This window comes from Colossoma macropomum, unplaced genomic scaffold (assembly GCF_904425465.1).
Source record: "Colossoma macropomum unplaced genomic scaffold, Colossoma_macropomum, whole genome shotgun sequence".
NCBI classification, from domain to species: Eukaryota; Metazoa; Chordata; class Actinopteri; order Characiformes; family Serrasalmidae; genus Colossoma; species Colossoma macropomum.
In genome coordinates this window covers 30,966,876-30,992,040 of record NW_023494805.1, presented here as the reverse complement: position 1 = coordinate 30,992,040, position 25,165 = coordinate 30,966,876, and the positions used below count along the sequence as shown (strand labels likewise).

Genomic DNA, 25,165 nt, shown 5'->3' with positions numbered 1-25,165 from the left:
GACTCACTTGGGAGCGCCCCCTAGTGTTTGAGAAAACCGGAAGACATTGCAGAGTGGTAATTCCAGAGAACTTGTAGAGATGAGAATTACCACTCTGCAATGTCTTCCGGGTTTCTCAAACGCTAGAGGGCGCTCCCGAGCGAGTCCAAAATTAAAGGGTTGATATGGAGCATTTGAGCAAAATCATAGTTTATAAATGCTTAAACATTTCTAATGTAAAAGAATACAATCATTACCTGAGCAATGAATATCATAAAACATTTTAACACTGCTTTTATAATTTTAAGAGCTTTTAAACTCGAGTTATAAGAGTTTAAAACGGCACCTCATGCACGTCCATGACGTCAGTGAGCGCGAACAGCCAATGAGCTGCTCCGCTCGCCAATCAATCATCACGCTCTAGCAGTAAAACCCGCCTCCTGCTGCCCAAAACCCGTTTGCTGTAGAAAAAGGGAAATATACAGGTAAGATTTCTTTGTTTTTTAGTGAAATACATTCTACTTTCTAAAATTAAAGAAACGTTCTGCTAAAGTGATTAGGAACTATTTTAACTGTTCGTTTTTAGCCGTTGAGCTCCATTTACTCCCATTCATTGAGGACTCACTCTCGGGCGCCCTCTGCTGTTCAGCAGTCCTGTTTTTGATATGGGGGGAATAGGAGGCGGCCGGGCTCCTCATAAACCGGCTCTGATTGGGCGCCACACCGGCTCTGCATGAGCGCTCTCTGGCCGTACTGCGCATGTCCGTTTTACTTTCTGCTGCCGACGGTGCTTCCTCTGTTTTGTGCTGCAGCGTAGAGGCTGAAGTCTGCGCGTTAGGTGGTCATTTGTGTTATTAATCCGGTCTGTATTTCGTCAGTTTCCCAGACGAGGTGAGTTAAGTGACCTAGTCCTTTCCTGCGTTTTGAATATTTCCGTTATTTCGAGTTCGCTCGAATGTTCGCTCGTTTGTGTTTTGTCTTTAGCTCTGCGACGCTAGCCTGCGGCTAGTCTGCTAGGCGAAAGGCGTTTAATAACGTTCTTGGCGTAATGTAACTTAACTAGTATGGATGCGAGTTATATTTAAGGATGCCATCACGTTAATTTTTAGAGTTTGTAGTCTGTTAGTGAGTGTTTAGCTAGGTAACGTAGTTAGCTGCGTGTCCACAGATAACTGAGCTACGTTTACCTAGCATAGCTAGCTAGCTGCGCTGTTTAACAGGACCTGGCCTGGCTGGCTTTAACGATCAGTGTGTTTGTTTGAGTGTCCAGCTAAAATCAGGCCGACTCATCTGGGTGACTTGGATTGCTGCCAGCTGTTTAATGGAGTGTAAATTAAAGTCATATGTGAAGATTATATTCGTTTATTAATGATCTCGGTACCTTTCTGCTTTTTCCTAGGAGGACTGTAAACAATGGGGGACATTAAAAACTTTCTGTATGCATGGTGCGGTAAGAAGAAGTTAACGCCTAACTATGACATAAGGGCGGCTGGAAATAAAAACAGGCAGAAGTTTATGTGTGAGGTAAGTAGGCATGCTGTGTCTGTTCACTTATCTTGCACAGATAAGTGCAATCTTATCTTAGATAAGTGTCTCCTAGGCTTGACTTCTCGGACGGGCTAAGTTGGCCTGGTCTTTGCTTAAATTGCAGTGTCATCCGTTGGAACCCACACGGAAAACCAACATATGGCAGCATATGGATTTCAATTAAATGTTATACATAAGCGTATATATATGTATGTGACATGCCAACTATGTCAGCCATATATCACCATATACAGACACACGTACTCACTGAGCAAAGCTGTAACTTGAAGTGCGTCATGAAATTCCTGCAGATTTTTTAAGTGCATTTTCATGCTGCAAATCTCCTGTTGTACCACATCCCAAAGGTGTTCTATTGGATTCAGATCTGGTGGCTGGGAAGGCCACTGAAGAACATTAAACTCCTTTTCACGTTCATGAAACCAGTTTAAGATAACCTTTGCTTCATGACATGGCGCAGTATCTTGCTGGAAGTAGTCTTAGAAGATGGGTAAATTGTGGCCATGAAGGGTCTGCAACAATACTCGGCAAGAATGACTATATGGTCAGCAACAATACTCAAATAGGCTGTGGCATTGAAGTGATGATTGACTGGTGTTAACGGGCCCAGAGTGTACCAAGAAAACATTCCCCACACCATTACACCACCTCCACCAATGTGGAATGCTGACACAGGGCAGATTGGGTCCTTGAATTCATGCTGTTGGCACCAAATTCTGATCCTATCATCTGTGTGTCTCAGCAGAAACTGAGATTCATCAGACCAGGCTATATTTTTCTAGTCTTCAACTGTCCAGTTTTGTTGAGCCTGTGCCCACTGCAGCCTCAGTTTTCTGCTCTTCCCTGACAAAGTGGAGCCTGACATAGTCTTTTGCTGTTGTAGCCTATTCGCCTCAAGGTTTGATGTGTTGTGCATTCTGAGATGTCTTTTTGCTCCAACCACAAGTGCACCACTGAATACCTTAAGGGTTTTGTCTAAATTCTGCACAGATTTGAAATGCGTTTTGTTTTTTTTCCCCCTTAGGTCCGTGTTGATGGTTACAGTTACATTGGAATGGGAAACTCCACCAGCAAGAAAGATGCCCAGTCCAATGCTGCAAGGGACTTTGTGAATTATCTTGTCCGAATGGGTGAGATAAGTGCTTCTGATGTACCTGCTTTAGGGGTGAGTGGCAAACTTTTATTTTACTATTCACTCTCACACCGTCTCTCTTCTGCATAGTAATGACATCTGCCTGTCGTTATCATTCTGTTACCAGGCCAGTGTTCCAGATGTGCCTGATGGCGGTGGGCAAGTAGGTGGTGGCTTTGGAAATCTGCCAGCCAATGGTCCTCTACCTCCACATTTAGTCGTGAAGAATGAGCCAGGTGTGATAACTAAATCAGTTACTACCAACACTTTATATGCATTTTTGTGTTTTACCTCTAAAGTTCAAACTTTTTGAGGCCAACAGATAAAGTATTGTATGTTACTTTTTAAATGTGTTACAAGCTTATTCATATTTTTTTACAGTATTTTTCTAGCAGTTCAGTTTATTCAAATTTCCTATTATAGATGGATATTTCTACTTTTGAGATGGTAGTGGAGTGTGGTGTGATGAATGTGAATATGGTATGAAATAAGCAGACTTAAGCCATGGCTCAAATCTCTCTTCCTCCATAGGGCCCGAGAAGGCCTCTGCTCCAGTTCCCGGAGTGACTGGACTAGGCTATTCGGGTTTCGGCAATTCTCAGTGGGAGCGAGGGGCTAACCTGCAGGACTACTATTCAAGGAGAGAGGAACAGGATGCAAAAGCTGTACGGTTTCATACAAATACATGTATTCAGTGAAATGAAAAAGCAGGCAAAGCAGATAATTCTATTACTGTATGAGTTGTTGATGTACACATCCAGTAAAGTGAACTGTTTTAGCTGTAAGATGATAAACTCTCTAGTAGTAAGAAAAGACTGTGCTATATTTTACCATAATAGTATGAATTGTTGTATACTATTGTTAGTTTCTAGTAGTTTCCAATTACTGTTGCACAGTGCTAAACCAGAACTACACGCCTTTACTTACTAACAGCATGTGAATTTCCATTTTTCCTCCAGACTTTGGAGTCAGAGGAGGTAGATTTAAACGCTGGCCTCCATGGCAACTGGACGCTGGAAAATGCCAAGGCTCGACTGAACCAGTTTTTTCAAAAGGAGAAAATCCAAACAGATTACAAATACAGCCAAGTGGGGCCTGACCACAACAGGTTTGGACACTGGCGGGGGGGTGGACTAATACCATGGAACAAAATTAAGTTAAATTAGTAAGAATTTGTAGCATAGGCTCAACAAAAAGGGATTGTGGGTGCATGTCAGGCTTTTGAGTGTATGTTTTTCTGCTGGACTTTGATGGTATGAGAGAACTTCTTGGTGTGCATTTAACCCCAAGGAGATCTCGGTGAACGTATTTCAAACAGCTTCTCTAACACGATTGCTGTACTACTTTTCCAGGTACACTCAGATTTGGACTTTTGCCCAGCTTAGTTTCAGTAATCTGATTGAAAAAATGTAATCTGTTGTCTTGTGGTCTTCGCTTGACTTTGGCAGAGCTGAAAAATAAAATAAGCTAGGAGGAAATTGCTGATACCAGAAATCACATCCTTACATATGACAAACATGTGGCATTTCTTAGGCCGCACTAAGGTGCCACATGGTGGAGTCTGTGATTGGACGAGTGCTGGAGTGTGTGGGGGTGCAGTAATGTATGGTTATGATTTCTGGTGTCGCTCCTCCGTCAGGAATGGAGGCCTCCGCGGCTGAGATGGAAGTGTTCTGGTTCATGGTTGGAAGTCTGGCAGAAAAACATACCTGCTCAAGATGGAGTAGTCACATGTGGACACTCTTATTCATGAAATGGCGCTCATTTGATAGGCGGTGGAAGGTAGAGGTCAGTTCTTTGATACAACTGTGTGTGTATGTGTTGTCCTGTTGGTTTTGTGCTTAGTTTTAGAAACATATTGAAGTGATGTACTTATCATGGAGAGAATCTGTTTACACTAGAGATTGCTGGTAGATTTTCTAATATATCTATGTTGAAGTTAGACAGACAGTTGTTTTCAGAAAATATTCTATTTAGTATTATGCTGACAAAAATTGCTACAAGAATAAGTAGTGTAGACTTTTTAGACATCTTAATTATTTAATGCTGCTTTATGTTAAACCTCATAGTGTTTCATCCTGTAGTTTTTTTTTAATTCATGTGTCTTGACTTTGAAATCTGTCTTGATTTTTAGGAGCTTCATTGCTGAAATGACTATCTTTGTAAGACAGCTAGGACGAAGCAAGTATCTTTCTATCATTCTGTTTGTTCCTTGCAGTTTGATTTAAAAGCAATATACACTCACTGGCCACTTCATTTGGTACACGATACCACATCCAGACCTATTGTCAGTTTTATTAGGTCCACTAACCATAGAGATGCACTCAGTCTGTTTCTCTGCATAATTTTTTCCCTTTCTTTTTTCCTGTTTGACGGTGATCAGAACCCTCGCAGGACCATCACGTGGCAAGAATTATTTGGGTGGTTTCTGCAGTGACATTGACTTGATAGTGGGTGTTGTGGTGTTGGATATAAAGTTAGAGACGATTGCTCATCTGTTGCTGCAGTTTGTCAGTTACCCTGTAGTTCACAGGTTCCTGGTCTTGAAGAACCCCCTGTCCTCCACATTTTAGTGTTTTTTGCTCTAACACATCCACTTCAACTCAAGAAGTGCTTTTTAAAGAGCTGATTGTTGGATCAGGTGTGTGGAGAGCTGAGAACACACTAAAATGTGCAGAGCTGAGGTTACTTGAGGACCAGGGTTGTGGACCACTGCTGTGGACTACATACCCACTAACATACCGCTACCATTTCAATGTCACTGCAGTGCTAAAAATGATCCACCACTCAAATAATACCTGCTCACTGGTGGTCCTATGCGAGTCCATACAAATTGATAAATAGGTTGAAGGGTGGCTAACAAATTATGCAGAGAACCGCAGTGACCGCAGTCTGTTACTGGAGAGCTACAAAATGCACCTGTATGCTAAATGCACCTGATAAAATGAACAATAGTGCACATACACTGTATCTAATTCACTTAATAAAGTGGCAGTTGAGCTGTTTTGGTACTTTGCCAGCTAACGTCTTTGCTAATGCCCACTCAAAAATGCGCAGAAATCTTCGCTCGTGAACATGGCTCCAATAAGAAGCTGGCAGCACAGTCATGTGCTCTCTCCCTGGTTCGACAGCTGTACCATCTGGGCGTCATCGAGGCTTTTACAGGGCAGACAAAGAAGAAAGAAGGAGAGACTGTGAGTTTGCTGGTGTGAAATAGAAACAGTGTATTTATAGTCTTTAATATTTGTTAATGCTGTCCTCTCCCTCTCACTGAAATGCTAGGTGGAAGCGTACGATGTGAATGTTAGTGAAGATCTGAAGCAACAACTACAGAGCATCATCCATGAGCTTGGCGTCCACATTCCTCCACCTGTAAGTGCTTTGGTTCAATTCTTTATCTCAAACAAATTTCATAAAGGTCTCAGGTTTGGTCTTCACTGTCAAATTGCATTAAAATGCCTATGTCTCTGTCCTCACTGTCACAGGATCCTAGCGGTCCGGTGTCCCTTGTTCAGGGGAAAATGGCCCATTTTGAACCTTCTCAGAGACAGAGCTTGGCAGGTGTGGTGCCCTGGTCTCCCCCTCAAGTCAACTGGAACCCTTGGACCAGCAGTAATATTGATGAGGGTCCACTGGCTTTTGTAAGATTCAACACAATACTACTATGCTTGACACTCTCATACCAACTCAAAACACACTATAGTCCTCTATGGTCCCATGGTGGTCCCTTTCCCTGGATGCATGAAGTAGAGGGGGCTGATGAATGAAAAAAAAAAAATCAATGTGGCCCGTGCAAAAGTTATGGCACATCTTAGTTTTATTTATTTCCAATATGTTAAATGAAGCTATTGCTTAGAAACTGCACTAACTTGGCTGAATAACACTGTTTTTAAGTTTGTTCCCTATAGAGGGTGTGTTAACATTTTTGTTCACTTAGAAAATCAACAATACACATCATTTGTCTGGGGTTGTTGAAATTTTTGCATACAGCACACGTGTATGTACACACATACACATGTTTGCAAACATACTCCGTGTGCTTCCTTATGTAAGACTCTCTATAGGTTTCAGTTAATTTATGGGGAAAGCAGTTGGTTTCTGTTTAGTCTGTTTTAGCAGTGCTTTCAGAATTATTTTGTTTATTTTATTTACTCAAACGATATTTTATTAAGCAGTTTTTTTTTGTCTTTATGGTGGTAATAACTGAGTTAGTATACTCATTGCATGTTTTGTAATAATTTAGTAAATTTATATGCTGTTCTTTATGAAACTGGTATATGTTAAAGAGTCATGAGTGAGAATTGTGATCTAAATTCTAAACCAAAAGAATGTGATTTCCATTTAATCAAGAACGGTGCAGCCCTAATTAGTCTTAGACTGAGTTACATTCGTCTGCAGTAATTGTGTATAGAATACCCTTCTCACATAGGACTTAGCTGCAAAGTGCGTCTGTTTGGCACTGGTTACCATGATTAAAGTATGAAGCCCAAGTTGTATCTGAAATAAGTGTGTTCAGTACGCTTGTGCAGCAACAAAGAGCAATTTTTTTCACACTTCTTTTGAACTCCCTGGCAGTGCACCCCGGAGCAGATCAGCTCAGACCTGCAGCAGGAGCTCAACTATCAGCTGGAGCATGACAAGGACCTGCAGACCGTAAGATAAAGATCCACATGGACATCTCATCTCTCAGTTAATGATGTTGTCAGCCTTTGATTTTGATTGTACAGTTCTGAAAGCTGATAGTTTCTTAAATATCTGTGTCCAAAATATTCATAGTACCAGCAGATCTCTGTGTTTGTTGCTGAGGTCATAAGTGCAAAAACATGAAGGTCCTTTTTGAGTGCTGTCCAATTGGGATGTGCTGAGTTCCTGTTTTCTGGCTCTGCGACAGATGATACATGAGCGCGAGCAGCTACCAGTAAAGAAGTTTGAGGAAGAGATCATGAATGCAGTCCACAGGAATCCAGTGGTGATTATCCGTGGGGCCACTGGTTGTGGCAAGACTACCCAAGTGCCGCAGTACATTCTGGACTACTACATTCAGGGAGGCAGGGCATCAGAATGCAACATTGTTGTCACTCAGGTGAGCCAGTTACACTGGTTTATGTTAGTGGACTGAATTGAACAGTTCCTTTGTTAAATGCATTTGGGCTGCAGCAGATATTCAGTAATTCAAATTTTTGGAAAAAGGTAAACTAATTTAAGTAACAATACTTTTAGCACTGTTATGAAACCACAAACATCTGTGAGGAAATAAACGTTGTGTATGTTCTTGCGTTCAGCAAGTGTGGCTGAATTTTGCGCGTACTTCTTTATAAAGTGGTTACGAGTGACTTTAAAACTTTGATCATTACCACATTCACTGACAAGTTGACCAAAAAGGTCTTCATTTTTAAGATTGTTTATAAAAAGACGCTGTTTATTCCCGTGATGTTGAGATAGCGTCAGCAAAGAGGGTTGCCAGATTAAGCAGGATTTACATTACCATTTTAAGTTACTTACTATGAAAGTAATCAGTGATGTTTTTCATTATCTTATATTTAAATAATGTCACTTTAAAAAGCAAAATAAATTAATAACACCAAGTTATATTTTTAGTGATAGAAATTGAAGAATTATTGTAATTGCAAGTATAATCATGTTTAAAGTTATTTTTTCATTCCATCAAAATAAAACATGTATTTGAGCTTTTCTTAAACTTACAGAATATTAGGAATAGTATTCACTAGAACATTTGAAAATTATAGTTGCAGTCTTAATTGGCACATGCAAACGTTTTGTAAATGTAATAAATAGCTTTTGGTTAGATATTGAGACCTAAGAATTGGGAAGATTTTATACTCCATATTCATCTGAGTTTCTTTTTGTGTGGGATTATTATTAGGAGAAAAAAATGATTTAGGGCCATATATGATACATAGACCTAAGAATGTTTTCAAGAATGCTTTTCCATAAAATTTCCCACACCAATGATATCCTGTTATCATAAGCTAAAACCCAGAGTGGCTGAGTGAGTTAAGCTGCAGGCACACTTAGTTGATTGCAGTGTGCAGCAGCACTTTACCAAACAGCTAATATAGCAGCTAACTGTGCTATCTTAGGTATAGAAACATTACTTGATGAGCGAACTACATGACAAAGTGCACAATAAAGGAAACACTTTGTTTAGACTAACGTGAAGTTGTGAAAATGTTTTAGTGCAAAACACTGATTTCTTCTGCTGTGCTTTGTGGTTTTTGTAGCCTCGGCGGATCAGTGCTGTATCAGTGGCTGAGCGAGTGGCATTTGAGAGAGGTGAGGAGGTGGGGAAGAGCTGCGGCTACAGTGTGCGCTTCGAGTCCATCCTGCCCAGGCCACATGCCAGCGTCCTGTTCTGCACAGTCGGTAGGTTAAAATGTCTCACTGCTTCACAACACTGTAAACGGTCACTGTTACTGTAAATCACTTAGACTGTGTTTACATGAGCATCTCTAATGCTCAAGGCAGGATTGCCTTCTGCAAGTAATCAAACTAGCTATTGGCACAAGATCTGCAACCTGCTCTGTGTCTTCTTAAGGTGTGCTGTTAAGGAAGCTGGAAGCTGGTATACGAGGTATAAGCCATGTGATCGTGGACGAAATACATGAACGAGACCTTAATGTAAGTGTAAACATATCTACTGTCTATTTCACAGTTTATAATAAGGCTGGCCTGAATAATTTGAATACTTGAGTATTTGTTTTAATTTAGTATTTGGAAACTTCGTCTTTTGCCAATTCTTTATACCCCACCAGAATTCTATACCACTTGTGGATTTCTGACCATTTTTAGAGGTAGACGCTTGTCTATCACTGTATTTTACAAAAATTTTTGTCATAAAACTAGGAAAAAATGGCAGTTACGTTTTCAAACCATAAAACCTCTTCTCTGGTATATTAGTTACTGATTAATTTTTGTTTTTAATTTCATTATGTTTTGTTGGTGACATCTGTACTGCTTTGAGATTGGTCACACCTCTGACTTGGAAGCTTTAGCATTTTCTAAAAATTTCCAAAAAAGAGAAGAATAGAGTGTAATAGAGTGTACCAAAGTTTGGTTCCTGATAGATGCTGTGTTTACTGAGAAGTTCCACAGTAGATTTAGAAGTTAAAAAAATGTCCACTCAAGTTGTTATTTGGGGAAGGTACTTTTACTTGAGTCATTTCCCCCAAGAATTAAAACATTCACTTGAGTATGGGTTTAGGCTACTCTGCCCACTACTAGTAACCACAAGTGCGAGATTAACCTACTTAGAAAGAAACCACTAATTTAGGTTCCCTGGGGTTTTAAAGCATTGATTTTGACAGTACTAGATTACAGATGCAAGCCTGTGAAGTACCTTTCTGTGATAAATGAAGACACTCACATGGAGAGTCTCTATAATTAACACTGTGTTATTGTCTTCAGACTGACTTTCTGATGGTGGTGTTGAGAGATGTGGTCCAGGCTTTCCCTGATGTACGTATCATTCTGATGTCTGCCACCATTGACACCACCATGTTCAGAGAATACTTCTTCAACTGCCCTGTTATTGAAGTCTTTGGACGCACATACCCCGTGCAGGGTGGGTAATAACTGGTATTTTCACATCACATGTTCATTTGCTGGTAGAATGTAAAGGTCAGTGTTTCACACAGGTCTGAAACAAACCTGGGGGGGGAGTGTGTTTGGGGAATGGGGATGTTATTTGAATATATGGATGCCCAGGCTCATCATAGCATTTGGGTTTATGTTAATATATTTGGGGTCACCCAAGTGTAGCCTATGTGTGGCAATTGCTGAAAGCGTATGAACCTGCGATGTCGAAAGATTTAATTTTATTATTCCGTACTGAAAGGGTAATATTACTTTGCAAAAGACGGTAAAGTTACATTAAGTTATACTAAAAGTAAGGTTTGTATCTGGATTACAAAGAGTGAGCAGGACAGCCTGAGTTAAGATTTACGTTTGTTATTATTAAGAAGAACCTTTCAGGATATAAAGTGGACCAGGGTCTTGGTAGGTTTTTATATCCTTGGTAGGATTTCTGATTTTCTGATATATATATATATATATATATATATATGTATGTAAATGTAATTTTCTATTGATGTAGCTTCTGTTAAGATGTTAAGCCAGTAGACACAAAGGACATTTTCCCCTTGATTTCTATTTACATAATTTGATCTGTTCAACTGTTGCTACTGATCTTAGTACTATAGTAGGGTTTTGAACTGAAGTAATAAGTCTCAAATGTTGTTGTGCTGTACAGAATACTTCCTGGAGGATTGCATCCAGATGACGCAGTTTGTGCCTCCTCCAATGGACAGGAAGAAAAAAGACAAGGATGAGGAAGGTGGTGAGGAGGAGGTATGCAAAAACATCTGTTAGGCCATTGTTTTGTTGTTTTCTCATCATAAATCAGGTTAAATGCTGCTACTGTAGTTTTTCATTTTGAGGCTATTAATAAATGTTAGCAGCATCATCTCAAATGTATTTCTTGCCGGGTCCTTGAAAGGCGCACCTTTTAATGTGTTGTGATAAAATGTATAAAGAAAAGGTCATTTTGTTTTGCAAAAATGAAGCTATGAGCTATCTGTCCTACATTTGTTTTAACTCACCAGTTACCTTAACAGTTTTACAGATTTTATAAGATTTGTCTTTCTGGATGCTTTACAGTTTAACCTTGCTACAAAAAGAAGTTATTATAAAACAGTTTGTAATAGTAACTATGTTTGTTAATCATTCAGTAGACAGTGAACTTGAAATGGTCTCTATCTGTATCTTCTTGTGCTGTCTCCTGCAGGTGAACTGTAATTTAGTGTGTGGGCCAGAGTACGGTCCAGAGACCAAGCGTTCAATGGCCCAATTAAATGAGAAGGAGACTCCATTTGAACTCATCGAAGCTCTGCTGAAGTATATTGAGACCTTGCAAGTGGCAGGGGCAGTGCTTGTGTTTTTGCCTGGTTGGAATCTGATCTACTCTATGCAAAAACACCTGGAGATGAGTCCACACTTCGGTCAGTTACACTCTTTGTTTAGCAATATTCTCTTGCCATTCTATTCTAGTGCTACTTCTAAAGCCAATCTATGCCTTACACTGGCATTTCTCAATGTGGTCCTGAGGATCTCCGGAAGGTCCAACTTTTTCCCCTTTTTCCTGTGTGTTGTTGAATTGGAGCAAAAATGTAGACTGTCTAATGGGGCACTGAGGACTGGGCTGGGAACCGCTGCTCTACACCACGTAGCAGAATGAGCTGATTTGAAAATCATAGTTATCTTAAGGGAGTGGTTTGACTTATTTACTTGACTTAGGTGTAATCGATCTTCAAAAACGTTTCCAAATTTTGCTTCTTTGTTTTAGCTTTGGAGCTAACGTTGCTAAGAAGCACTAAAAGTAAAAAGTCACCCAAATCTTTCCATAAATACAGGCTCAAAACATTTGTAGCTGAATGTTGGGTACAGCTGATTTCATAGTAGCTGCAGAAATTGTGAATGTTATCTAACGTCCATAGGCCTATGTGATGTGCGTGCATGCATGCATGCAAGGGGAGTCTGATTCTTTGGGATAGTCAGAATTTAGCAAAACTCCTGTTTAAGATGTCTGCCTGCTGTGAAAATGTGTGCTACACTGAGGTTTTGTGCAATTTTATTATTCACAGTACATCATAATGTGTCCTAAACCATGTAAACAACTGTATGTAATCTTAATGAAGACCAGGATGCGGTTTAAGCAGGTTTAGAGCAGTTTTGTGTGATTACATAAAATTTTGGATGACTATTAAATTGAATTCTAGTTTTTGTTAGCAACATTTGCCTCATTGCTCCAGAGCTAAACTAAAGAATCACAATTTCAACAACAAACATGTCTTGGCTGATTTAAATGCATCTTTTAGTAGAAAGTGTTAGTGATTTTAACAGCTAATTATTATTTAAGTTTTTACAGTCAAATTCTGTTATGTAAATCTGGTATTTTTCTGCTATTTGTCGAGAATTGAACGCATATTTTTATCATTTGTGATTTAGGCAGTAACATCATTTGTAATCTGGTGCTGTTAGTGACAATTTTGTACGGCTTTCTCTTTCAGGAAGCCAGCGTTACCGGATCTTGCCTCTCCACTCTCAGATCCCTAGAGAGGAACAGAGGAGGGTGTTTGAGACTGCGCCTGAGGGAGTGACAAAGGTTTGTGCATTTCTCACTTTTTGTTTTAAATATCTCAGGTAACTCAGACTTGCAGTGAAGAGTGCTAAGAGTGCTTATGGCAACTTCAATTCTCTTGATGATTTGGGTCAGAGACCTATAAACAGTGGTCATTTGTCAGTGACTTTAAATTTGCTTGTACATATTAGAGCCCTGACACACTAAGCTGACTGTCAGGTGTTGGACGCCATCAGACTGTCAGTGCACCCCACCTGTGAATCCCCCCTGTAGTTGTCCTTCACTGTTGGGTCTTGCTGGCGCTGTTTTGGCTGATTTTAGCATGTTTAATTTGCGTTGGCAATTGGCCACGAGAGAGCTGAGAATCAGTGCACAAGAAGAGGAATCAAAGAGAGCAAAGCAAGCAAATGGCTCTTTCAAGGGGGCCACACAGAGAAGAGCGTCCTTTTTATTTTTTCCATTGCAAATTTCGAGTTTTATTAATACCGATGGGGAAAGTAATGTATTTTTACTGTTCGACTGTCAAAATTTTTAAACAACCCTTATTTCAACATCGTATGTAAACATGTGCGCCATACGTTTTGTTTTTTGTTTAATGTACAAATATTCACTTTATAGTAGCCCTTTTGTTTTACCTACTCAGCGCTGAGCTAGCTTTCACTCTGGGTGTAGCTTAAACATTTCAGTGTTGTGAGGCATTGAGACTATATATAATGTAGAGTTACACTCTTTGTTTAGTGCACACTATATAATTAGTTAATAAATATTGCCTTTTGCTGTACTGACATCTCAGAAAGCTAACTAAAGTACATTTTTTGGTGACCTCAAATGAATGTTTTCGGTGGCAGCTTTATCAGTAAAGGTCAACCTCTCTCAATGAACACAGCTGAGTAAGCCATGAGGTGTGTCCAGAACACTGCTGAGCTGAAAGTTGGCATACAACTTTATACTTTGAAACCTTTGATTAGTCAACAACCTCCAGCTTTCATTTGTTCTCTGGCTTATCTTTTTGGGCATTTATGTTTTCACAGGTGATTTTATCCACAAATATTGCTGAGACCAGCATTACCATCAACGATGTGGTATATGTTATCGACTCCTGCAAGTAAGTTTTACGGAAACCTTTTACTACTTTCAGATTTTTTTCTCCCTATGCCTTTATTTGAGCACACAATGACTGTACTGTGCTTCTAATTTCTTAGGCAAAAAGTGAAGCTCTTTACTTCCCACAACAACATGACCAACTATGCCACAGTATGGGCCTCCAAGACCAACCTGGAGCAGAGGAAGGGACGAGCTGGTCGCGTTAGGCCAGGTTTCTGCTTCCATCTCTGCAGCAGAGCACGCTTTGAGAAGTAAGCAAAAGCAGAAAACTAGATACTAAATTACCCTCATTTAGTAAGTCGTGAATTTTTCGTTGATTTTCCACTCGAGAACTTGGTTAAGTGATGAGAGTTTTGTCTCTGGTGACTGTTGTACAGACTTGAGACCCACATGACTCCTGAGATCTTCCGCACACCACTGCATGAAGTGGCCCTCAGTATTAAACTGCTCAGGCTGGGGGGTATTGGACATTTTCTGTCCAAAGCAATCGAGCCGCCTCCTCTGGATGCTGTTATTGAAGCTGAACACACCCTTCGAGGTACTGCATACATCTAGCCTCTTTTGGATGGGTCTGCCTTTAAAGTTGAATTCCAGCATCACAATTAGGGTGTATTGTTTGACTACTGCACAGATTAGTTTTAGCTTATGTTTGTGGAATAGCACTAAATTAGACTCACAGCTGTATGGAGTCTTTCAGTTAAACTTGGCAAATTTGATATCGTCAGTGTCTCAGCAACAATGTTATTTTTTGTGTTTGTTTCCCAGAGCTGGATGCCCTTGACTGTAACGATGAGCTGACCCCACTGGGCCGTATCTTGGCCAGACTCCCCATCGAGCCACGCCTGGGAAAGATGATGATTATTGGCTGCATCTTAAAGTAATTGTTTTCATATTGTTTTGTAACAAATTACTTTATACTTTGTTCTTAGCTGCACAGTTCTTACCGGTTGAATTTACATAATTGTTTTTGTTTTAGCGTGGGAGATGCAGTATGTACCATTTCTGCAGCCTCTTGCTTCCCTGAGCCCTTCATCAACGAGGGCAAACGTCTGGGCTTTGTTCACAGAAACTTTGCAGGCACACGGTTCTCTGACCATGTGGCCTTGCTTTCAGTTTTTCAGGCCTGGGATGAAGTCAGGTAAGAATTTCCCCTTTAGCACACATCACTAGAAAGACGCATCATCTAGGAACCATACGAAAATCTTTTTACACAGCTGTTATAATTGTATGTCTCGTTTGCAAAATAAGATTCGCCCATTTGATCTGCAGAATTTTTAAAAATTGAGTAGAATATCACACACACGGCAATAATTGTTCATCATCTGTTGCTTTTAGAATGGGTGGTGAAGATGCAGAAAACCGATTCTGTGAGCATAAGCGTTTGCACATGTCAACTCTGAGGATGACTTGGGAGGCTAAAGTCCAGCTGAAAGAAATCCTCATTAATGCAGGCTTCCCTGAAGGTCAGTCAACATTTCCTACATTTTAAAGCCCACGGTCACTTGGATAAGACATCTGAAGTTAATTGTGAGCTGCATAAAATCTAAAAATTAAGTGGTGAATGAAAAAAATCTGTTGTTGTCACTTTAATATTAGACAGTTGTAAACTTTTAATTTAAATATTTAAACATTTTTAATTTTGTCCCTTAAACATTTAACATATGGTAGATACTTCATTTTTTTATGCAAGCAGCCACCAGTCAGGCACTGATTTACTGGGAACAAGATGACTCCTAGACTAGCAAATAGAGAGCAGGTTAAATGTCAAGATAAGATATGAAAAATTGGTATCAGTAATTGATATTGGTTATGCAACCAGGGTACTGCAGGTTCTCTATTTTTCCTAATAATTGCCTTTTATTTTCTCTTCAGTTTTGTTGTTTGCAAGATCCCATTAAATATTGAAAAATGTCTATAATTTTTCTTAACTTTTGGCTTTACATCACAACAAACTTTTATTAAGGCTTCAGGTGGGGTAGCTCCAAAAACTGGCTGACATCTCTATTAAGTCCTTGTCAGTGTTTTCAAAGAAGGAAAAATAAGTTTGCTTTGCAAGTGTCATTTTCTCCCTTATGAGCATTTGTTCCTTGTATACAGATGGAAATTGTAGTTAATTTTCCACTAAGGACAATCTGAATGTTTGTTCTTTTGTTCAGAGAGCCTGATGAACCAGATGTTCAACAATGTGGGGCCAGACAATAACCTTGACGTGGTAATCACCCTCTTGACCTTTGGGTTCTACCCGAATGTCTGTTACCACAAGGAAAAGAGGAAGATCTTAACTACGGAAGGCCGAAACGCACTTATCCACAAGTCTTCTGTTAACTGCCCCTTCAGTAGTCATGACATGACATACCCATCACCTTTCTTTGTCTTTGGGGAAAAGGTTGGTTTGATGTTGTGGTCCCTTTTCTTGCTGTAAAAGTAATAATTATGTTTAACTCTGCTGCAGCTATTCAAGTCAACTGCTTTATGTTTATTACAGATTCGGACTCGAGCCATCTCAGCGAAAGGAATGACGATGGTCAGCCCTCTTCAGCTCATTTTGTTTGCCTCAAAGAAAATCACTTCAGATGGGGAAACTGTTGAGCTTGATGACTGGTAAGTCTATACCACATGACTACCTTTTTCACAGATTTGTGAGCCACTGACAAGCTTTGGTGCTTTAAAAGTCAGAGTTGGAAATCATTAAGAACATTTTGTTCCTTCGTAGGATCAAACTGCGGATCCCGCATGAAGTAGCTGGGGGTGTGGCTGCACTGAGGGCTGCAGTGGAAGCACTTGTGGTGGAGGTGAGCAAAGATCCAGAATACATTCGGAATATGGATCCCACCAACGAGCGCCTCCTCAATGTCATACGGCTCCTATCCAGACCCTCCTCTGCAGGACTCAACCTTATGGCCAACAACCAACGGTGAGAACCACATTCATACACTATCAGTTTGTGGTAACATCACTTGAAAATGTTTTATTATTATTATTATTATTATTACTGGTACAGTCACCTTGAGGCCACTTCTTTCATGCTAAACGTTTTCAGAATTTATTTAGGACCACAGAATAAAGATCTTTAACTGATTATAGCCAATCATATTCAGTGACCTTGAAACAGAGCTGTTTTTAAAATGAACTTGGAGTTCATCAAACTTTCCATCTAGTACTAATACTGCAACTATTTCATATCCTTCTAACTTTTATAGCTTTGGAGATGGTCCACGGCCGCCAAAGATGTCTCGGATGGATGGAGACGGAGGATTCAGGGGGCGTGGAGGGTACCAGGGTAATAGAGGGTTCAGGGGTGGAGATGGAGGAGGATATAGAGGAGGCAGGGGTGGAGGATACAGAGGAGGTGGTGGATACGGCGGTGGTGGATTCCGTGGAGGGTACAGAGGGTCGGGAGGGTATGGAGGTGGAGGATATAGAGGATCTGGTGGCTACCGAGGTGGCGGTGGATACGGGGGAGGTAGAGGATTTAATAGAGGTGGATATGGAGGCTTTTAGGGGAGACATCTGAGCATGTCCACAGAGAAGTTGTTTTTAGTTCTTTTTGTTTTTTATTTTGTTCACCTTTTTCCCCCCTTTTTCCAGAGTTCACATGTTTGCAATACTGTTAAATTGTTATTTAAACATAAACTGTTCTGTAAAGTAGCTATGAAATGTTTTACATTCAACTCTTGTTTAAAGCTTGTAAAAATTTGTAACTGGCAGAAATTAGAGTCAGTAACTCACCAACTTTTGGTTGCTTTTCAGATGGCTTAGACTTGGCTAGCTTGTCCAGTGCAGGAAGAGTTATGTTTGATGTGCACGGACATTGCATTACTAAACATTTCTGGACTCCTCCTAAATTCTTAGGAACAGTTTAGTGATGTTGTTTTTGTAGTGGGTTTTTTTTTTCTTTTTCTTTAAATTGTCAAATGCATGGAAATCATCATATTCACATGGAAATCATGTTATTACACAAGCCATGCTTACATCCAACATTTGAGCAAGCAAATGAGTTTGTCTGATGTTTTCATTGACTGTAGTGTGTGACTGATTGCAAAATATATTATACAACTGGTACAACATTCCTTAATTTGATGTACAAAATACAAGTTGTTCTCATTAAACTGTGTTTATTAAGTGCTGTTTGAACTCAATTTATGTATCTGTTTTCAGATATAATCAACTCACTGCAAAAAAGATGAATTTAGACTATTATAAATTGCTACAAATCATATGAAAGTTATAAACTGCTTGTTTAAAGACATTCATCAATCTCTCAACTGACAAGGACAATTAAATAACATTAAAATGCTCTTTGGCAGCAACAAATCTAACTGCTAATTTTCATCTCAAACTGTGAATTAAGATTGCTTTTTATGAGGTGAGCCACATTTTGTGCAGCAGGCCCACTTCACCCAGGCTGTTGGACTCAAGTTTATTGGTGCTGGTTTTCAGACTAAGTTTTTGAATAGCTTTGGCCAGCTGACTAGATTCATTCTTGTCACCACTTGCAGTTACCTGGTCTTCATTAACATTGCCTTGGATATTATCAGGCACCAGTACTGTCACCCCATAGCCATGGTTGTCATGGATGTAGTTCTCAGACATCCTGAGCTGTGGCTCTGGAAGGACCTAGAAAGGAATATTGGAGACAAGAAGTAAAAATTGGTGTATTGTTTTTGTCGTTCTGTGCCACTACTGTGTAGTTCCTTTAGTCACATTTGTATGTTGTATATATTTAAATGTCACAATATTAAGACCAGTTGTTCTGCTTAAAATCTATTCTACCTTCATATTGATGCCACCCAGTGAGTTCTTGGGGTCTTTACTGGTTTGGTTGCTGCAGTGGTGGATTTCATTCTGGTGAAGTTCAGCCACACTCCCTGGGTAAAGCTCTATACCAGCTCCCTGAAAAAACAATCATGTTTTACATATTGTCCATACATGGAAGAAGGGTAATGCATAAAATACAGAGTTGAACCACTAAGTTCAAACAGACTGTACCTGAGCTCCAGTGACCTCACAGTTGGTCATGAAAAGAGAAGCACCAGTCAGCACACACACACCAGTGCCCTCACACTTTAGTACACAGTTCTTCAAAGTCATCTGGCCTGACTCCACCACCACAATGCCATCACATGTGCCCCTCTGAACCAGTGTCAGGTCCTGGAGAGTCACCTGAGACCCCTTGGAGGCCACAAAGTTGTCACTGGTGGGCTCAGAGAAGATCACCACTTCCTGCCTCTCTCCAGCTCCTGTTAATGAATCCTTTGTTAAAACATTACTTTTGGACCCTCTAATTCAGTTTGTCTTAATTCTGCTCCTGGGGACCCACTGTCCTGCACAGTTTAAACTATTCCCTAGTTGATACAGGTGGGGCAGTAGATCCCTTGGAGCAGGATTGAGAAACATGACAGAAATGTGTAATTATTTCTAAATATAACACATTGATGGATTTGATAAAAATGAGGCTCAGAGGGCAGTATCTAACCCTTAATGTGGATGTCATCTGTGAGTGAGGCCAGGCTGTCTGCTTGGTATTCCCCAGGGAAGATAACCACCATGTCTCCAGAGAAACATGACTCTAATGCTCCCTCTAAAGAGTCATGCTGCTGTATAAGAGTGTCTAAGGAGAAAGTCTTTATCTATAGGAGAAGAAAGAGGGGAAAAGGCACATTAATATAGAAATTAAAACATAATTCCACTCATTAAACAATAATCATGACAGATATTGCACATATGATGGAGATCATCTGTATTCTGAATTGTAATATGTCAGAAGACTCATTTTACATGGCAGCTGAGATACAAAGTATGGGTTATTTCTGTTTGAAAGGGCAGTGGTGATGCACCATATCAGTTGTCATAATCTGAGCAACAATGTGGGTCACTTTCTTCCCAGTTGGTCTATGTCCCTTTCTGTGCTTGTAGATCCTTGAATAAAATGGGCCATGACTCCTGTACAACAAACAAGATTAAGATCTACTATTTTAAATTCTGTCATGCCGTAATAATTATGAGAATCTTCATTCTGCACCACTTCTTTTTATACCTGAGTCTCATATCCTCCCAAAATTTGAGAAGGCCACACAACATTGACATCTCATAGTACTTCTTCCAGCACTCCACCGCCTCCCCTGGTGTCGCTTGACCATGGATGTTGGTCTGAAACTTTGTCAGCTCCAGTCGTTTGCTTCGGTACTCCTCTAGGGTTGTATGGTATTTCTTGCTTATAGGGCCAGGAATGGTTCCATCCTGAATATGATAATAGCTATCCACAAATATGAAATTAAAATTTATCTGGTGCACATTTACGGTACTAACTCAATTTCAAAAAAATGCTAGGAGGTAAAGTGCTAATAAAAGCAGAAAGCAGTGATTTATAAATCTGCTTTGAGCTGTAATGGAGCAAAACCAGTACACAGACAAGATATATAATGTTTTACATTATTACCTTCATAGTTTTTCGTAAATATATATTTCTTCTAAAACTGATGCCTGCCACATGTTCCGAAAAAGTTAGGACAGGGAAATTTAAGACTGAAAATGTGAAATGTTCAAAAACATCTTGAACAGATGATGCAATCAGGCTTGGGTATAAAAGAAGAATCGAGGAAAGGCCTAGTACTTAATGAGCAAGGACTGGTCAAAGCAATGTGTGAAATACCCTTAAACATCTCTTCTTTTGTCTTCAGTTTGAGAAATGAATAACAATTCAAACTTTCCACCAGCCTCTTGGGCAAGTTTTCAGATTTACAAATAGATATAGTTATAGCATACTGTAAAGTTTTCAGAGGTATCCCAGGCATAGTTATAGTTGCTAGGCTATGAAGGACCAACAGGGTGAACCCATTTGCTACAGCTCCACCCTGAGGCAGATCAATGCTGCAGCTTGTGGGGGTATTAGTGGGTAAATTTCACCATTAACACGGAACACATTTTGGAATAACATATGCTGCCTGCTAGATGCCATCTTTTTCAGGGACGTCCATGCTTATTTCATTATGACAACGCCAAACCACATTCTGCATGTTACAACAGCATGGCTGCAAAATCATCAGAGAGTGTGGGTGCTACACTGGCCTACCTGCAGTCCAGAACTGTCTCCCTTTGAAAATGTGTGTCTTATTAAGCTTAAAACACTACGGCATTGGCCCTGTGTAACATAAGACTGTCAGAAAATACACTTTCAAAAAAGTTTGGTAAACGTTCCCAATTCCCAACTTTTTTAAACAAACATGTTGCAGCCATCAAATTAGGACTTTATAAGTTCACAGGGTAAAATATCAAATATTGTTTTTTGACCATTTTCAATTTAATAGAGGTCAAACAGAATTTACTAATCACTGCTTTCTGTTTTGTTAGCATTTGACATACTGCGCCAACTAATATTTATTTTAATTGGCATGCATCATACATTACCTAATTGGGTTATTATTCTTTTGAGGACTGTAATGTAATTCACCCTGCATATTCTAGTCATTCCTCCACATTGTCCCAATGGTTATGGTTACCATTTGAGGATACTTGTTTTAGTTAACTTTGCTCAGTCAGTTGCCTATTTATTAGGTACATTTACAGTACAGTGCAAAAGTCAGAAACCACCCTTCATTTGTATTTCCAATGAAAACAGTTAAGTACAAGTTAATCATTTTTCAGGCAATATTTCTAAGAAAGTTAGATAAAAGACAATTACTTGCAAAAGAAAGATGAAAGTCTTTTAAAAATTATACAAATTGTCACTCCTAACAACTGTGCAAAACCTGGTAGTCCACCAAAACTGTCCTCAGCAGATAAACAGCACTTAAAACTTTCATGATGGAGAGATAGGAGGAAATCAAGCTCTACTCATGCTTTAGATTTTTAAAAATTCACAGGTGCTCCACTGTGAGAAGACAACACTATGGTTCTGAATGGATGTGCGGCTGTGAAAAGGAAATAGACAAAAAAAGGAGAAAATCAAAGAAACTGGAGTGTTCTCAAAACAATGGCCTGCCCAGACCTCAGCATCACAGAATGTGTTTGGAATTACTTAGATTGTGAGAAAAGCTAAAAATGTAACCCACTTCAACCAAAGACTGAACTTTGGATGTATCCCTGCAGATTAAAACCAAAAGAAAGTCTCTCAAAAAGAATGGAGGCTGTCAATAAAGGCAAAGGTTGGACAGACTAAATACTGAATACTGACATTATTTTTAGATGTTGAGGCTTTGAAATAAAAAGTTTGTACTTAATGGCCATTTTTACTGAAAAATAATCATAGAAATAAATAAAGGGTGGTCTCTGATGTTTGCGCAATGCTGTTAGTGCTGTACCTTGTAGGTGCACTCTGAGGGTATGGTGGTTTCTTTCCAATGATGGATGGAGTAGTTGGGTGGTTGCTAAATTGTGCAGCAACAGATGGGCTACAGTCAGTAATTGTAAACCATGAAAGTGTACCTATATGTCACCTAAGAAAATGACCAAGGAGTATAGGCACAAGGTAGGTGTAAACTGGGAACAGTATGTCAATGTTGTAACTTACAGCTGCAAGCGTTTCTCAATTTGCCCTGCATATTCTGGACATTCCTCCTCATCGTCCCAATCTCTCCACAGGAAATCATAGAAAAACCTAATCCATGAAAAAAGAACTATTGGTCAAAGGAAATGTTATACCTTAATATTTGCTTGTCAGAAAAAATCAAGCTTTGAATTGAATACAATTTGTATAAGTACGAAATGTAATTCAATTATAAGTATTACTGGTATCTGAATTATAACATGGTATCAGCGTGCTCGATTATGAAACTGAATAGCCTAACACTTCCATGTTCATTGATCTTATAGGACTGAGCATCTGTATTATGTATTCCATGTTAAGAATATGGTTATATGGTTTAAAGGGCTGAATACAAATAAGTGACATTTTTGATGACTATGATAATACGCGTTTACCTTGCATGTTCCAGGGCCTCAGCGATATTGTCCACTTCAGAGCCTAACCCCTGGACAGGGTATACATCTAAGATTGGAACAGAGTAATCATATTCCTTCAAGACTTCTTCTACCAACTCTCTTGGTAGATTAGCGACATTTGAGGAGAGCGGTTCTGCCACAGATACAGTGACACGAAGTGGCAGCGCTTTTCCTTCACATGGTGTACAATTCACCTGAGAGTGAGACAAAAATATTGTACCTTATAGTCCATACTTATTGTCATAATACCAGTTGTCTATTTGTGTAAAACTCACAGTACCTGGACAAGTACGCCAACACTTGGCACATCCTCAGTATCACAATTCAACAACAGGACGTCAGGGGGAGTTTTCCATACTGCTGTCCAAGAGCGTTTATTACCGATTTGCTCAGTTACATAAAAGGCAATCGCTTCATCTGCCTCTTCAGCCTGGTAGAATTTAACAATAATACCAACCACTTAATTTAGTATACAAAAAAATACAGCAGAACATGTTCCAATTGGTCTAGAGTGATGGAAATGTTTACTTATATCTTGTGTGAACATTTTCAGTAGTCATTTGATATTTTTAATTCAAGTAATTTTCACGTAGACATGTGATTATCATACTTTTATTCACAGTCAGTTTGGGATTCTCTCTTGTTTTGTTAAAATCACTACCCAGAGGAAAAAATAATAATTTTTCAAGATTGTCCCAAAGAAATAAAGCAGATGTCAATATTGTATTAAAGAAGGACCCCTGTGGCCGGTTGCACAAGCTATGCATACGTTCAAACGTAGGCTAGTTGTAAAGTAAGTGTTTACTAAGTTCAGGTTTATGCATTACTAAAACAAAACGAGTTGCACCACACAAGCTAGTTTTAATGTTGAGCTTAGTAGTTACTGAATATTTACACCACCCTCTAAGCAGGTGTACGAAACCACCAGAAAACACACTGAAATCACAAAAATGTTTTTGGTTAACTAAGTTGCTAAAACTTCTAAAGGCTATATGCTGTGGTTTTGCTTACAACTCTAACCATTGCTCTGGATTTAACTTCAAGCATTAAGCTAAATACACACAGCGTTCAAACAGCTGCGTATTTGGTTGTATCAGAGAATTATTAAAGAATAAACAGACAATTGCTATAGATAATTAGTTTTATTCAGTTTTAGACTGATTCTGAACATGTCGTCTTGGCATTAGTTAGTTGTTACTAGTTAAGACATGACTTACGGATTTGTGTTGCAACCTAATTTAGTAAAAGGATAGTTTGAAACTAGTGTTAACTAAGGACTTAGTAAAGACTTTACATCCAAACTTAAGAATAAACTTAGCAAAACTGGTGCAACCCAGTCCTGATTTCTAAATTCTTTCTCCTAAAACCCCCTTAGAAAAAAGAGGAGATTAACATTAGCGTTTCACTGTAATATGTTCTGGTGTTGAATGAGAAAGGCATGAGTTCTCCTTCTACACTGAGAGACTGCGATAAACAATTAATCTATACAAGAAAATGACGAGATCTTACACTTTTCTTATGGAGATATTATTCAGCTAAATTGGGGTGAGATGAATCAGACACAAAAGAGTTAATACATAGCTATGTGTGACAATACTTTGATCAAAGTTAGAAAATGTGAGGGTTATTTCTCAGGTGCCAGATTTCAGAAAAAGCAGAAAATTACCTAAATCTTGTTCTGATTTCAAACAGGACTTCACCATGTAAGCTAGGTAATTGTAACCTACATGAGACTGAGCAGAGATCTGATTTAGCCAGCTCAAATATTTCTTTTCTATTCCTATTTGACCAAAATGTATCTAAAATGATATGATGATAAAATAACGTTTAACATTCACTTTTATCCATAAGATTTGATTTAAAAAAGTTAATGGGTTAAGTTAACCGTTAGCTAGACGTCAGTTGTGTCATGACTCCAGCGAACATTAGCTAACCTAACCTAACTATCTAGCTATCGTGCTGAAAGCATAACTTACCGTGCAGGTCCCGAGTATCTGATCGCAGAAGAGGGCGACTCTGTCTTCATATGTGAGCGGCTTTGTGGGGATATAAATCTGTGGTAACATTTGAGCCTCTTTGGTAGAATCATCTGGCTGCTCTCCATCGGGATTTAGGAGTTTCTTGCCGTTAAAATTCTCCCTTTTCTCGTCTGCCGTCTTGTGGGAGCTGCAGGTTTCCTCTGGAGGATCGTTTACTGCTTTTTCGCCTAAATTAACGCTACCTGATGTGTCTTTTTCGCTTTCGTCGTATTCTGTCTCCTGGACTACATCGCCGTCTTCAGAGGAGTCGTTTGCACACCACGTTGCCAT

General features: G+C 39.4%; 2 protein-coding genes across 4 annotated transcripts; one reads left to right on the top strand and one right to left on the bottom strand.

Moving 5' to 3' along the window:
- Positions 1–734: 734 nt before the first annotated feature.
- Positions 735–18,038, top strand: dhx9 (DEAH (Asp-Glu-Ala-His) box helicase 9). Of its 3 annotated transcripts, XM_036596408.1 has the most exons (28): positions 735–870; positions 1,379–1,503; positions 2,549–2,689; positions 2,784–2,892; positions 3,188–3,321; positions 3,616–3,764; positions 4,791–4,837; positions 5,714–5,850; positions 5,939–6,028; positions 6,142–6,297; positions 7,232–7,309; positions 7,548–7,739; positions 8,899–9,040; positions 9,213–9,295; positions 10,082–10,238; positions 10,926–11,023; positions 11,460–11,673; positions 12,742–12,836; positions 13,844–13,917; positions 14,015–14,167; positions 14,294–14,454; positions 14,682–14,793; positions 14,893–15,054; positions 15,252–15,379; positions 16,073–16,302; positions 16,402–16,517; positions 16,630–16,830; positions 17,117–18,038. In XM_036596408.1, the coding sequence occupies exons 2-28, from the start codon at positions 1,393–1,395 to the stop codon at positions 17,415–17,417; spliced, it is 3,771 nt and encodes a 1,256-aa protein (XP_036452301.1). In that variant the 5' UTR covers positions 735–870; positions 1,379–1,392; the 3' UTR covers positions 17,418–18,038. The 3 variants fall into 3 exon arrangements, with proteins under 3 accessions (XP_036452301.1, XP_036452303.1, XP_036452302.1); XM_036596410.1 differs by lacking the exons at positions 735–870; positions 1,379–1,503; positions 2,549–2,689; ... (1 more) ...; positions 3,188–3,321; positions 3,616–3,764 and adding an exon at positions 3,771–4,438; XM_036596409.1 differs by lacking the exons at positions 735–870; positions 1,379–1,503; positions 2,549–2,689; ... (1 more) ...; positions 3,188–3,321; positions 3,616–3,764 and adding an exon at positions 3,771–4,444.
- LOC118825401 (testicular spindle-associated protein SHCBP1L-like) lies at positions 17,801–25,165 on the bottom strand. Its single transcript, XM_036595988.1, has 10 exons — positions 24,833–25,165; positions 23,137–23,286; positions 22,836–23,050; positions 22,426–22,512; positions 19,954–20,172; positions 19,754–19,859; positions 19,393–19,546; positions 18,906–19,156; positions 18,690–18,809; positions 17,801–18,533 (listed from the first exon to the last, which is right to left on the bottom strand). The coding sequence occupies exons 1-10, from the start codon at positions 25,163–25,165 to the stop codon at positions 18,276–18,278; spliced, it is 1,893 nt and encodes a 630-aa protein (XP_036451881.1). The 3' UTR covers positions 17,801–18,275.